At 39.4% G+C, this 15,799-nt stretch overlaps 1 protein-coding gene across 1 annotated transcript in view; it reads left to right on the top strand.

The window, feature by feature from the left end:
- TMEM45B (transmembrane protein 45B) overlaps positions 1-2,573 on the top strand; it is a 29,326-nt gene extending 26,753 nt beyond the window's left edge. The window contains exons 5-6 of the mRNA XM_058544817.1: positions 438-583; positions 1,686-2,573. Of these exons, the coding sequence (XP_058400800.1) occupies positions 438-583; positions 1,686-1,797 (258 nt within the window). The 3' untranslated portion in view covers positions 1,798-2,573. The remainder of the gene's footprint in view (positions 1-437; positions 584-1,685) is intronic.
- The last annotated feature ends 13,226 nt before the right edge of the window (positions 2,574-15,799 follow it).

Here is a 15,799-nt window from a genome sequence, read left to right as displayed (position 1 = left end):
AGAAGTCTTGAAGATTCAGCACTAACATGCCATGTGAATGGGTTTACATGGCCACTTTTCTCCCCATGCCCAGCCCTTGACCTATGTAACTGTATCCATTAACATCCTGCTGATGCATCAACGAGCATAATCTATGGAGCATACACAGCAAGCAGATTAAACATTTCCTGTCTGCCCTCCCCAGCGGAGGCAGTGATACCTACAGGTTCCACGTGGTGAACTGTTCACTTGAAATGTGGGCCCTGAAATTTTGTTTTAAATAAGGCTACCATAAAACCAGAATTAACTTAGAGCAATTTTTCTGTGCATAAAGGCCTTTCTATGCTAATGGAGGAGTGGGAAATGTGAGGCGGGGGGAACCCTTGTACAGGAAGGAGGCTAGGTGGCTTCTCAGGACCAACTAATGACAAGGCCGACTTCTCTATATAATCCACCAGATTGGGTTTGTGCTGTTCCCACCTTTTGGAACACCCGAATGGGACCAGAAAGAGGATTCAAACATCATGTTCATCACCATGTGCTTCTGCTGGCACTACGTGGCTGCTCTCTGCATTGTGGCCACCAACTACTCTCTTGTTTCCTGGTATGTCCAAGAGAAGACGACTTTTATCAAGGTTTTTCCTCCTAATCAACCCCTGCCCCAGAACTTATACTGCACCATTTTTATTTCTAGTGACCCACTTTTCATAACTAAATAGTGCTAACTAACTTCTACCACTTAATGAGTGCCGACTATATGCTAAGTTCTGTGCAAGGTACTCTACACCTGCAAATGACAGTGATGAGATTTGAGAAGTTAAAAGACCTGTCTGGTCATAGTAACCTGATAGACCCAGGTTTCAAATGCAGTTCTGACAGATTTTAAGCCTATAGTGTGTTAGGAAAAACTCTGAATCAGGCATGGATACTGGATTGCAGAACCTGCTCTGTCCATAGTTCCTTCTGAGCCCATCACCTTATGCCTGGATCTGCCCTTACTACATCCCAGAGAATTGTGACAATCAGATAAGATACTAGAGCCGCCAGTGCTCTCTAAACTGCTCCCCAGAGGTTATCGTAATAGCTATACACTTACTATGACATGATAGTAATTTCTATACACCTACTATGTCCCAGGCACTGTGGTAAGCACTTAAAATGTGTTACTCCATTTAATCCTCATCATTTAATGACGTATGTACTGTAATGTTTTACAGATGGGGAAATCAAGGCTTCAAAACACTGAGTACCTTGATCAAGGTCACCCAATGAGTAAATGGCAGAGCCCCAGTCTATAACTGCAGCACAAGAGTGACTTTCTAGCTCCCCTATCTTTTTTTTCTTAGTTCCTGATTTCCCTATCCAAAGCAGATATACTTCCCTCAGAAAGAGTTCCACGCAGACTAAACACAAGGGAACTCAAGGTCATAGTTTCTTTTAGTTCTACTACCTGGTCAGTGAAACAATAAGGGAGGCAGGAGACCTAAGTTTAATCTCAGTTATGATGTTAACTATTAATTATTAATCATGAGTCCATTTACCTACCAATGAAACTGTCCAAGAAGTCAGAAATGTAGACAAGTAATCACAGTATCTGATAGAGATATAAAGAAAATGCTTTAAGAACCAGTAGATGTCTTCACATCCTTGGTTGAGGGAATAAGGGAATTTGTGGGGGCTAATTTGTCTTATTGTTTCTATTACAGCCTTCTGACTCGGTTAAAGAGGCACAGAGAAGGAGAAATCATTGGGATTCAGAAGCTGAAGTCAGATCACAGTTACCAGACGGCCCTCCTGAGCGGCTCAGATGAGGAATGAGAGGAGGCCCTCAGCCATCAATGGGGAGCGGACACAATGGGGAGGGGTCCCTGTGAGCACAAACAGCTAACGTGTTCAAAGGTGCAGCTCATCGCCTCCACTTCAATGCTTGCTTTGGTCTGCTCTTGAGGTTCCATATATTTGCACCTTCTCATTTAATTGACTAAAGTTACCCTTCATAAAGAAAAATGAAGCAAGTCTTTATTTGTGTCTTAGTGTGAAGAGAAATCAGAGACTATGAAAATCTCAGAACAGGAAGTGGCCTCACGGATGAATCTAGGATATGAATCCAGCAGAACTCACTGGCTTTGATAACTTCTCTCCTTTTCTTTCAAGAATCAGGTGCTTTCTTATCAGAAAGTAAGCAAATGACACTGCCTTTAATTTAGGAGATAATTCTAACACGTATTTTTTTAAGTAAAATAATTCACAAACTTTGGTATTTTAATTACTTGTTGAACATCTCCTAACTAATCATAATATTCCAGAGTACTGTAGTACCACTGTTGATAAGTGACAAAGTTGGGCCAAAGGTGACTTTTTTTTTTCAATCAGGAAGCTAGTTAGTGGCCCAGCTGAGAGGTAGAACTCAGATGTTCTGATTCCTCAAAAGTATCCTAACAAGAGGGCACTAATTAGGGTATTCCTGGAAATCTTTATAATGAGGTAGAAAAATGTCAGGTTATGGAAGGCCTTGAATTTAAATACAGCTGAAAGCAAAGGATAAGAATCCTGCAAGGATATGAATCTTGAAATAGGAATATAAAGCCTCAATACTCGAGTCTTGGTTCTGGATCTGTTTTTTCTTTTTTAAACTTCTTTCAACAAATATTTATTAAACACCTACTTTGCACCAGCACTGAGTTGCAAGGATTAACAAAACATGTGTCCAGCAAGGACTTCACAGTCTACCTGTAGAGAGATGCGAGCAGTTACACACAGGGTGACTGGTGCCACAAAGGGGTAAGTGTAATTAACTACCATGAGTGACAAAGGAGGGCAGGAGAAATGGGAGGTTTGCTCCATAGAACAAGCACATTCCAGGCATAGAGGAGAACGGGCACAAAGGCAATGAAAGATGAAAGAACATGGAGAGTTAAATCAGTTCTATAAACTGATAAAAGTGGGTTAAGACAAATTTGAAAGGTCTTACTGACCACACAGTATCATTCATTTGTATAGCATTTTCCAGACTGTGAAATGCATTATATCTCATTTGATTCTCACAACAACCCGTAATGTAAGTACATTAGGTTCTTTAGAGAAGTTGATTAGCCTAAGGTCACACAGCTACTAAGTCATAAAACCAGTCTTCAGTAGGACTCAAAAGTGAGCTTATTTCTCATTCTACCCCTCTGTATTTCACACAAACACAGTAGAGATCATTCCTATGAAGCACTGTGTGCTCTGGGGAAGAAACACTGTACTTAAGTGAAAGGTAACCTCCTCTCATTAGCCAGCATTTCAGAGCTCAAGTCACATCTTAGGGATGAAGAATGAGCTACCTGAAAACACTGATTTAATTATAAGAGAACCTGTGCATCCCCTTCATGATCCACTTTGGTCCGCCTGCTGAGTAGGAACCCAAACATTCATTCAACGAGTACTGGAGGACCTACTATTGGCAATTAACGTAAAACATGTTCTTTCCTTAGGGACTGGAGTCAGAAGAAGGAACCTATTTCCAGTTTTACTTTCATGGTAAAGAGCTCCATTTTAGATATAAAGGGGCCGAAAGAGGGGGACAGAATACTTTAAGGAAGTGTAGACTTTCTTCACAGTGAGGGGTTGAGGTGTGAAGATCAGATATAAAATATTAAAATTTAGGGGCCAGCCCAGTGGCATAGTGGTTAAGTTTGGCACACTCCACTTCGGTGGCCCGGGGTTCGCAGGTTCAGATCCTGGGAGCAGACCTACACCACTCATCAAGCCATGCTGTGGCGGTGACCCACATACAAAACATAGAGGAAAGACTGGCACAGATGTTAGCCTCAGGGCCAGTCTTCCTCAGGCAAAAAGAGGAAGATTGGCAACACATGTTAGTTCAGGGCCAATCTCCCTCACCAAAAAAATATTAAAATTTATTTGATTTTATAAAAATATCCCCTTTCACAGCATGGTTTAGGATACCTTCACAGAAGTGATCAACCTTGGCATAAACATTCTTAGATGTGGTATTAAAGTACAAACCCATCAAAATGCTATTCACCAAATCCAGTCTTGGACACATGGTCTGAATTATTTTACCAACCTCTAAACCAGAGGTTCAGAGGCTCAATGGCTGCCACAATTTCTGGAACTGTTCCCCCCAAAACACCCACCACAGCTACCTCATCTCTACATCCTGCATCCAATGAACCATGTTTGGTGCAAATGCTGGTGATGTTACTTGAACAACTCCAATGGGGGGATGCTATTCCACATTACTCCACTGACAGGCTGGGAGGTACCCAACTACACTCACCAGGGTGTCAATACGACCCTAGCATCCTGAAACACACCTGTTCTCCTAGGACATAAATGTCTGCAGGAACTAAGAAGACAGGCAGAGTCAGGTGACTTCGGTAAATGAAAGTGCAGGGTAGAGTTGGGGCTGTATGCCAAAGCTACTTTTATAAAATCATTTGTTAAGTAAATTCAGAAACAGTTTGTTTTAAACAGCAGTAAATACCTGAGACAGGATCCCTCAAATTTCTACCTTTTTCTCCTTTAGAAACTGTCACGTGGACTTTCCATGTGAAATGTGACTCTAGGAAATAATGACGGGAAAATATCAAAGTCTTATGAAACACAGACACATTCTCCTTTACTCAGGTAAAAGACCAACTTTTTCCTTCACTGCAGTCCCTACCTATCACCACCACCAATCTTACTTCTGTGCCAGCCTCTACTACCCATCAAGAGCTCAATCTTGCCTCAACCAGTTCACCTCTGCTCTTTGTAACCAGGCTTACCACTCCTAACTCGATCATCCCCAAGTCTCACCATGATACATCACAGCCATCCTCCCCTAGGAAGGCAGCAGAAAGGGCACCTGACTCGGAATCAGAAGACTGGATTTACATCTTGATTCTCTTCAACTTCAACTCAGGCTAACATTTTCTCTCAGTTAAAACAGCGGTGATAATGTCTATTTTACAGAACTGCTTTAAGAATCAAATGAATGACATCAGCATCATGGCAGAGTGAGCTGTTCCCTTAGTCTCTTCCCCCTAAGCTACAAGCAAACGGACATTCATTAATCAACAGAGGATTCTGTACAAAGCACAATAGGACGTCTGAGAGATCCAGGCAGCCATCGATCTGAAGATGGGCATACTGGATCCCCAGGAAGGAGTGGAAGGCAGTGAGCAGATCCCCTCCCCTCCCCAGAGGCAGCAATCTAGGTCACGGGTTCTCAGGCAGCAGCCGGCACGTGACTATAAGAGGAGGGGGGGGAGCAGGCAAGCCTGCAAATGAACGCTTTCGCTTTCAGAGTGCAGCTCAGCCCGTAGGAACACTCCACACCGAGGGGCGTGGCACAGCCAACCATGGGCGCCCCCACCAAGCACAGCAGCCCAGGCAAACTGCCCATTGAGTGCAGAGCGGCCCCATAGACGTGAAAAAGTGTCCTCCCGCCTCCTCCCCAGCACACCAACTCGGCCAGACCCCAGCCAAAGCAGAGGTTCCACACCAGAGGGCCTGCACGTGTATGTGTGTGACGTGCCAAGAAGCCGTGGCCAGCAAGCAAACGCAGACTTCCAACAGACATGGCAGATTCAGAAAATACAGCTCCTGCACCCCTCCCCAGAGGTGTCAGGTGGAATCTGCGACCTGATACTAGCACTATGTGCCAGCAAAGGATCACTTCATCAACCATGAAAAACTACACAAACACTCCAGAGTAGAGGGGAAATGACAAGTCTCCAGAAACCAACCCTGAACTCACAGAAATTTACAATCTAAATGACAGAGAATTTAGAACAGTTGTCATAAAGAAACTCAATGGGTTACAAAAAAAACTCAGAAAAACAATTCAATGAACTTAGGAATAAAATTAATGAGCAGAAGAAATTCTTCACCAAAGAGATTTAAACTCTTAAGAAAAAAGCCAAACAGAAATTCTGCAGATGAAGAACATAATGAATGGATAAAAAAAAAATCCAGAAACCTTCAAAAACAGAGCTAAAAAAAGAGCTGACATTATAGAGGACAGAATTAGTAATTTAGAGGACAGAAATATAGAAATGCTTCAGGTGGAGAAGGAGCGAGAACCAAGACTTAAAAAAAATGAAGAAACTCTTCAAGAAATATCCAACTCAATTAGGAAAAGCAACATAAGGATTATAGGTATTCCAGAGGAAGAAGAAAGGGAAAAAGGCACAGAGAGCTTGTTCAAACAAATAATAGCAGAGAACCTCCCAAACCTGGGGAAGGAACTGGACTTACAAGTATATGAAGCCAATAAAACTCCTAATTACATCAATGCAAAAAGAGCTTCTCCAAGGCATACAATAGTAAAACTGGCAAAAGTCAATGACAAAGAAAAAATTTTAAGGGCTGCAAGGCAGAAGAGAATAAATCTACAAAGGAACCCCTATCAGGCTTTCAGTGGATTTCTCAGCAGAAACCTTACAGGCGAGGAGAGACTGGAATGATATATTTAAAATACTGAAAGACAATAACTTTCAGCCAAGAATACTCTATCCAGCGAAACCATCCTTCAGATACGATGGAGAAATAAGCTTTCCCAGATAAGCAAAAGCTGAGGGAGTTCATCCCGCCTAGACCTCCCTTACAAGAAATGATCAAGGATGCCCTCATACCTGAAACAAAAAGCAAAGGTTTACAAAGCCTTGAGCAAGGAGATAAATAGACAGACAAAATCAGAAAACTGCAGCTCTCTATCAGAAAAAGTTAGCAAACATTTAATTATAACATAAAGATAAAGGTAAGGAAAGCATCAAAAATAACTATAAACACTTTATTTTAATGACAAACTCACGATACAAAATAATAATTTGTGACAACAATAACATAAATAGAGAAGAGGAAAGGGATGGAAACTGCTTAGGCTAATGGAGATAAAAGGTTATCAGAAAATGGACTACCTCATCTACAAGATCTTTTATACAAACCTCATGGTAACCACTAAACAAAAAATCAGATCAGAGACACAAATCATAAATAAAGAGAAAACTGAGAAAACCACCAAACTGAAATGGCAGTCACATACACAAGGGAAGAGAAACAACGGAAATACAGAACAACCAGAAAGTGATAAAATGCCAGTATTAAGCCCTCATAGATCGAAAATCACTCTAAATGTAAATGAATTCTCCTATCAAACGACACAGAGTGGAGTGACATCAGCATCATGGCGGACTGAGCTTTCCCGAGAACTCTTCCCCGGATAAGATACAACAAAAGGAACAGTCACAGACCAACAACGGAATCCCAGACAGTGAAAAGCTAGATCGGAAAGATCCACACTGCTGCACATCTGAGAGTGGAACGTGCTGGGCCCCCCAGGAAGTGGGGAGAGATAAGGAGAACTCACTCTCCCAATCAGATCAGCGATCCCGGTCCATAATGCTCCCAGAGAGGGGGGAGGGGCGGCCCTCTGCGGGGAAACCGTGGCTCTTGGGGATCTCTTAGCCAGTGGGAAACTCCCACACAGAGGACTCAGAAGAGCCACAGGGCTACCATCAACATCTGAGCACCACAGAGAGCAGATAACAAGGGGCAAACAAGAGGCCCCCCACACCAGGGACCCAGAGGGCAAAAAAGAGAGCCCCTCCCCCCAAACCGGACCCTGCAGCTCAACCAACCAGACCAGACCAAGCGATCCACGGCAGACCAGATCAAGCTACCAGACCCACGGATCACAGCGGAGGAAAAACAAAAAACAAAAAACAAAAAACTGCGGATCACAGCAGAAAAACCATGGCAGAGTGCAGGGGGTTTAGACTACACAGCCCTTTACCACCACACAGTGGCAGCGGGTGGAAACTGCAAGCAGAGATTTCCAGGATGAGGAAAAACAAAGCCAACACAGGAACGACAATGCAAAGATATATGAAATCACCAGACCAGAAGCAAAATGACAAGCACCCAGAAACCAACCCTGAAGACACAGAAATCCATAACCTAAACGACAGAGATTTCAAAATAGCTTTCATAAAAACACTCAACAAAATACGAGACAACACAAACAATTCAATGAGATTAGGAGTTTGTTCACAAAAGAGATTGAAATCATAAAGAAAAACCAATCAGTGCTGATGGAGATGAAAACACAATGGAGGAGATAAAGGAGAATCTGGAATCCTTAAAGAACAGAGCTGACAATATGGAGGAAAGAATTAGCATTATAGAGGACAGGAATACAGATATGCTCCAGATGGAAGAGGAGAGAGAACTAAGACTAAAAAGAAATGAAGAAAGTCTCCGAGAAATATCTGACTCTATTAGGAAATGTAACATAAGAATTATAGGTATTCCTGAGCGAGAAGAGAGGGAAAGAGGAACAGAGAGCCTATTCAAGGAAATAATAGCTGAGAATTTCCCAAATCTGGGGAAGGAGCAGGAAATACCAGTAAGCGAAGCCAACAGGTCACCTAAATATATTAACAAAGGCCCTCTCCACGACACCTAGTGGTAAGGCTAGCCAGAGTCAATGACAAAGAAACAATATTAAGGGCAGCTAGACAAAAACAAAAAATAACGTACAAAGGAACTCCCATCAGGCTCTCAGCGGATTTCTCAACAGAAACTTTACAGGCTAGGAGAGACTGGAATGATATATTCAAAATACTGAAAGACAAAAACTTTCAGCTAAGAATACTCTATCCAGCAAAAATATCCTTCAAATATGATGGAGAAATAGTAACTCTCCCAGATAAACAAAAGCTAAGGGAGTTCATGGCCACGAGACCCCCACTACAAGAAATACTCAAGAAGGCTCTCAGGCCTGAAAAAAAGAAAAGAAAGGGAATACAAAGCTTGGAGCAAGGAGAAAAATAGGTAGATAAACTCAGAAAAATAGTAGATCTTTAGCGGAATAGGTTAGCAACCACTTAAATACTAAAATCAAAGATCAAAGGAAGGAACTCACCAAAAATAAATTTAATCTCATCACTGGAAACACATAGCCACAACACAAGATAGAATAAGGTATAACAAGAACGACTTAGAAGGGGAAGAGGAAAGTGATTGAATTGACTTAGTATAAGGAAACAGCAGGCCATCAGATAATGGACTATCTCATACACAAGATTCTTTACACACACCTCAAGGTAACCACTAAACAAATAATCAAAAAAAAACCACATATGATAAACAAAGAGAAAACTAGAAGAGTCATAAGACAGAACAACCAAACTGATTTGGCAGTCCGAAACAAATGGGACAAGAAACAAAGGAAACGCAAAAGAACCAGAAAATAAGGGACAAAACACCAACATTAAGCCCTCATATATCAATAATTACCCTAAATGTAAATGAATTGAACTCTCCAATCAAAAGATACAGAGTGGCAGGATGGATTAAAAAGCAAGAACCAACAATACGCTGCCTTCAGGAAACACATCTTAGCACTAAAGACAAGCACAGGCTCAGAGTGAAAGGATGGAAGACAATACTCCAAGCTAATGGCAAACAAAAGAAAGCAGGTGTTGCCATACTCATATCAGACAAAGTAGACTTCAAGATAAAACAGGTTAAGAAAGACAAAGAAGGGAAATATATAATGATAAAAGGGACACTCCACCAAGAAGACATATCACTTATAAATATATATGCACCCAACATAGGAGCATCAATGTACATAAAGCAACTATTAACAAACCTAAAAGGAGACATTAACAACAACACAATAATAGTAGGGTATCTTAACACCCCACTTACATCAATGGATAGATCATCCAGACAAAAAGTTAATAAAGAAATAGTAGACTTAAATGAAAAACTGGACAAGATGGACCTAGTAGACATATACAGAGCACTCCATCCAAAAACAGCTGACTACACATTCTTCTCAAGTGCGCATGGAACATTCTCTAGGATAGACCATATGTTGGGAAACAAAGCAAGCCTCAATAAATTTAAGAAGATTGAAATCATAACAAGCATCTTTCAGACCATAATGCTATGAAACTGGAAATGAACCATGAAAAAAAAACTGGGAAAGTGACAAAAATGTGGAGATTAAACAACATGCTACTGAACAACCAATGGGTCTTTGATGAAATTAAAGGAGAAATCAAAAACTATCTGGAAACAAACGAAAATGAAAATATGCCATACCAAACCATATGGGATGCAGCAAAAGCGGTCCTGAGAGGGAAACTCATAGCGATACAAGCCCACCTTAACAAACAAGAAAAAGCCCAAATAAGCAACCTTAAATTACACCTAACAGAACTAGAAAAAGAAGAACAAAGTCCAAAGTCAGCAGAAGGAGAGAAATAATAAAAATCAGAGCAGAAATAAATGAAATTGAGACCGAAAAAACAGTAGGAAGGATTAACGAAGCAAAGAGTTGGTTCTTTGAGAAGATAAACAAAATCGACAAACCCTTAGCCAGGCTTACTAAGAAAAAAAGAGAAAAGGCTCAAGTAAATAAAATTAGAAATGAAAGAGGAGAAATTACAACGGATACCACGGAAATACAAAGGATTATAAGAGAATACTATGAGAAATTATATGCCAACAAATTGGACAATCTAGAAGAAATGGATAAATTCTTAGACTCATACAACCTCCCAAAACTGAACCAAGAAAAAATGGAGAATCTGAATAAACCAATCACAAGTAAAGAGATTGAAATAGTAATCAAAAACCTCCCAAAAAATAAAAGTCCAGGACCAGATGGCTTCTCTGGTGAATTTTACCAAACATTCAAAGAAGATTTAATACCCATCCTTCTCAAACTATTCCAAAAAATAGAAGAAGATGGAACACTTCCTAAATCACTCTACGAGGCCAACATCACCCTGATACCAAAGCCAGACAAAGACAATACAAAGAAAGAAAATTACAGGCCAATATCGCTGATGAACATTGATGCAAAAATCCTCAACAAGATATTGGCAAACCGAATACAACAATACACTAAAAGATCATACACCATGATCAAGTGGGATTTATACCAGGGAAGCAGGGATGGTTCAACATCTGCAAATCAATCAACGTGATACATCACATCAACAAAACAAAGAATAAAAACCACATGATCATCTCAATAGACGCAGAGAAGGCATTTGACAAGATACAACATCCATTTATGATAAAAACTCTCAACAAAATGGGAATAGAAGGAAAGTACCTCAACATAATAAAGGCTATTTATGACAAATCCACAGCCAACATCATACTCAACGGGGAAAGACTGAAAGCCATTCCTCTGAGAAGAAGAACAAGGCAGGGGTGCCCACTCAACACTCCCGTTCAACATAGTACTGGAGGTTTTGGCCAGAGCAATTAGGCAAGAAAAATGAATAAAAGGAATCCAAATAGGTAACGAAGAAGTGAAACTCTCACTATTTGCAGATGACATGACTGTGTATACAGAAAACCCTAAAGAATCTGTTGGAAAACTATGAGAAACAATCAACAACTACAGCAAAGTTACAGGGTACAAAATCAATCTACAAAAATCAGTTACATTTCTGTATGCTAATAATGAACCAACAGAAAGAGGGCTCAAAAAGATAATACCATTTACAATTGCATCAAAAAGAATAAAATACCTAGGAATAAATCTTACCAAGTAGGTGAAGGACCTATACAATGAGAAGTATAAGACATTATTGAAAGAAATCCATGATGACATAAAGAAATGGAAAGATATCCCATGCACGTGGATTGGAAGAATAAACATAGTTAAAATGTCTATATTACCTAAAGCAATCTACAGATTCAATGCAATCCCAATCAGAATCCCAATGACCTTCTTCACAGAAATAGAAAAAAGAATACTAAAATTTATATGGGGCAACAAAAGACCCCAAATAGCTAAAGAAATCCTAAGAAAAAAGAACAAAGCAGGAGGCATCACAATCCCTGACTTCAAAACATACTACAAAGCAACAGTAATCAAAACAGCATGGTACTGGTACAAAAACAGACACACAGATCAATGGAACAGAATTGAAAGCCCAGAAATAAAACCACACATATACGGACATCTAATTTTCGACAAAGGTGCTAGGAACATACAATGGAGAAAGGAAAGTCTCTTCAATAAATGGTGCTGGGAAAACTGGACAGCCACATGCAAAACAATGAAACTGGACCATCTGCTATCGCCATTCACAAAAATTAACTCAAAATGGATCAAAGACCCGAAAGTGAGACCTGAAACTATAAAACTCATAGAAGAAAATATAGGCAACACACTATATGACATTGGTTATAAAGGAAACTTTTCGGATGACATGCCTACCCAGACTAGGGAAACTAAAGAAAAAATAAACAAGTGGGACTTTATCAGATTTAAGAGCTTCTATAAGACAAACGAAACCAGAATCAAGATGAACAGACAACCCACCAGCTGGGAGAGAATATTTGCAAAACATACATCTGACAAGGGGTTCATCTCCATAATATAGAAAGAACTCACACAACTGAACAACAAAAAAAACAAACAACCCGATCAAAAAATGGGCAGAGGAAATGAACAGACACTTCTCCAAAGAACATATACAGATGGCCAATAGGCACATGAAAAGATGTTCAACATCACTAATCATCAGGGAAATGCAAATCAAAACAACACTAAGATACCACCTCAAGTGCGTCAGAATGGCTATAATCACCAAGAAAAAAAACAACAAGTGTTGGAGAGGATGTGGAGAAACAGGAACCCTCATACACAGCTGGTGGGAATGCAAACTGGTGCAGCCTCTATGGAAAACGGTATGGAGATTCCTCAAAGAATTAAAAATAGAAATACCCTATGATCCAGCCATCCCACTACTGGGAATCTATCCAATGAACCTGGATTGCCTGAAATCGACAATCCAAAGAGGCTTATGCACCTCTATGTTCACTGCAGCATTATTCACCATAGCCAAGAAGTGGAAGCAACCTAAGTGTCCCACAACTGACGACTGGATTAAGAAAATGTGGTATATATATACAATGGAATACTACTCAGCCATAACAAAAGACAAATTCGTCCCATTTGCAACAACATGGATGGGCCTGGAGCGTATTATGTTAAGTGAAATAAGCCAGAAAGAGAAAGACAAACACTGTATGATCTCACTCATATGTGGAACATAAACCAACACATGGACAGAGAAAACTGTACTGTGGTTACCAGGGGCAGTGGGGGTGGGGGGTGGGCACAAGGGGTGAAGGGAGTCATATATATGGTGATGGACAAACAAAAATGCACAACCCAAAATTTCACAATGTTAAAAACCATTAAAACATCAATAAAAAAAAAAAAAAAGACACAGAGTGGCTGGATGGATTAAAAAACAAGACCCAACAATATGCTGCCTCCAGGAAACACACCTCACCTTTAAAGACAAACACAGGCTCAGAGCGAAGGGATAGAAGATGATATTCCAAGCTAATGGCAAACAAAAGAAAGCAGGTGTTACCTGCTTTACCATACTTAAGTCAGACAAAGCATATTTCAAGAAAAAAAGGCAATGAGAGACAAAGACGGGCAGTATATAATGATAAAAGGGACATTCCACCAAGAGGACATAACAATTATGAATATAACAGACATAAACACACACTTTGGTGCTCCTCATAACACAGGAGCACCAAAGTTATAAAGCAACTATTAACAGACCTAAACGGAGAAATTGACAGCAATACAATAATAGTAGGGGACCTCAACATCCCACTTATATCAATGGACAGATCATCCAGACAGAAAGTCAACAAGGAAATAGTGGATTTAAATAAAACACCTGAGCAGATGGACTTAACAGATATATATAGAACATTCCATTCAAAAATAGCAGAATACACATTCTTCTCAAGTGCACATGGAACATTAGCAAAGATAGACCATATGTTGGGAAACAAGGCAAGCCTCAATAAATTTAATAAGATTGAAATCATATCAAGCATTTTTTCTGCCCACAATGCTATGAAACTAGAAATCAACTACAAGAAAAAAGCTGGGAAAGTCACAAACATGTGGAGACTAAACAACATGCTACTGAACAACCAATGGATCAATAAAGAAATCAAAAAATACGTGGAGACAAATGAAAATGAAAATACATCATACCAACTCTTATGGGATGCAGCAAAACCGGTTCTAAGAGGGAAATTCATAGTAATACAGGCCCATCTCAACAAACAAGAAAAATCTCAAGTAATCTTAAATTACACCTAACATGACTAAAAAAAGAACAAACAAAGCCCAAAGTCAGCAGAAGGAGGGAAGAAATCAAAATTACAGCAGAAACAAATGAAATAGAGATCAAAAAGAACAGTAGAAAGGATCAATGAAACTAAGACCTGGTTCTTTGAGAAGATAAACAAAATTGACAAACTCTTAGCCAGACTCATTAAAAAAGAGAGAAGGCTCAAATAAATAAAATTAGAAATGAAAGGGGGGAAATTACAATGGATACCACAGAAATATAAAGGATTATAAGAGAAACTATATGCCAACAAATTGGATAACCTAGAAGAAATGGATAAATTCTTAGACTCATACAACCTCCCAAAACTGAATCAAGAAGAAATAGAGATCTGAATAGACCAATCACAAGTAAAGAGATTGAAACAGTAATCAAAAACCTCCCAAAAAACAAAACTCCAGGACCAGATGGCTTCTCTGGAGAATTCTACCAAACATTCAAAGAAAATTTAATACCTATCCTTCTCAACCATTCCAGAAAATTGAAGAAGATGGAACACTTCCTAACTCATTCTATGAGGTCAACATCACCCTGATCCCCAAACCAGACAAGGACAACACAAAAAATAAAATTACAGGCCGATATCACTGATGCACATCGATGCAAAAATCCTCAAAAAAATATTGGTAAACAAAATACAGCAATACATTAAAAGGATCATACACCGTATCCCGTGGGATTTATACCAGGGACACAGGGCTGGTTCAACATCCACAAATCAATGTGATACACCACATTAACAAAATGAGGAATAAAAATCACATGATTATCTCAATAGATACAGAGAAAGCATTTGATAAGAGCCAACATCTATTTATGATAAAAATTCTCAATACAATGGGTATAGAAGGAAAGTACCTCAACATAATAAAGGCCACACATGACAAACCCAAAGCCAACATCATACTCAATGGTGAAAAACTGAAAGCCATTCCTCTGAGAACAGGAACAAGACAAGGGTGCCCACTCGCACCACTCCCATTCAACATAGTATTAGAAGTTTTGGCCAGAGCAATTAGGCAAGAAAAAGAAATAAAAGGGATCCAAACTGGAAAGGAAGAAGTGAAACTCTGTTTGTGGATGACATGATCCTATATATAGAAAACCCTAAAGAATCTATCAGAAAACTATTAGAAATAATCAACAACAATAGCAAATTTTCAGGGTACAAAATCAACTTACAAAAAGTTGAATTTCTATCCACTAATAATGAACTATCAGAAAGAGAACTCAAGAATACAATCCCATTTACAATAGCAACAAAAAGAATAAAATATCTAGGAATAAATTTAACCAAGGAGGTGAAAGATCTATACAATGCAAACTACAAGACATTATTGAAAGAAATCAAAAATGATATAAAGAAATGGAAAGATATTCCATGCTCACGGATTGGGAGAATAAACATAATTAAAATGTCCATCTACCTAAAGCAATCTACAGATTGAACTCAATCCCAATCAGAATCTCAATGACTATCTTCATGGAAACAGAACAAAGAATTCTAAAATTTACATGGCACAACAAAAGACCCTGAATAGCGAAAGCAATCCTGTCAAAAAACAACAAAGCTGGAGGCATCACAATCCCTGACTTCAAAATAAACTACAAAGCTGTAGTAA

Source organism: Diceros bicornis, chromosome 7 (genome assembly GCF_020826845.1).
Source record: "Diceros bicornis minor isolate mBicDic1 chromosome 7, mDicBic1.mat.cur, whole genome shotgun sequence".
Lineage (NCBI taxonomy): Eukaryota > Metazoa > Chordata > Mammalia > Perissodactyla > Rhinocerotidae > Diceros > Diceros bicornis.
This window is presented reverse-complemented; position numbering and strand designations above follow the sequence as displayed.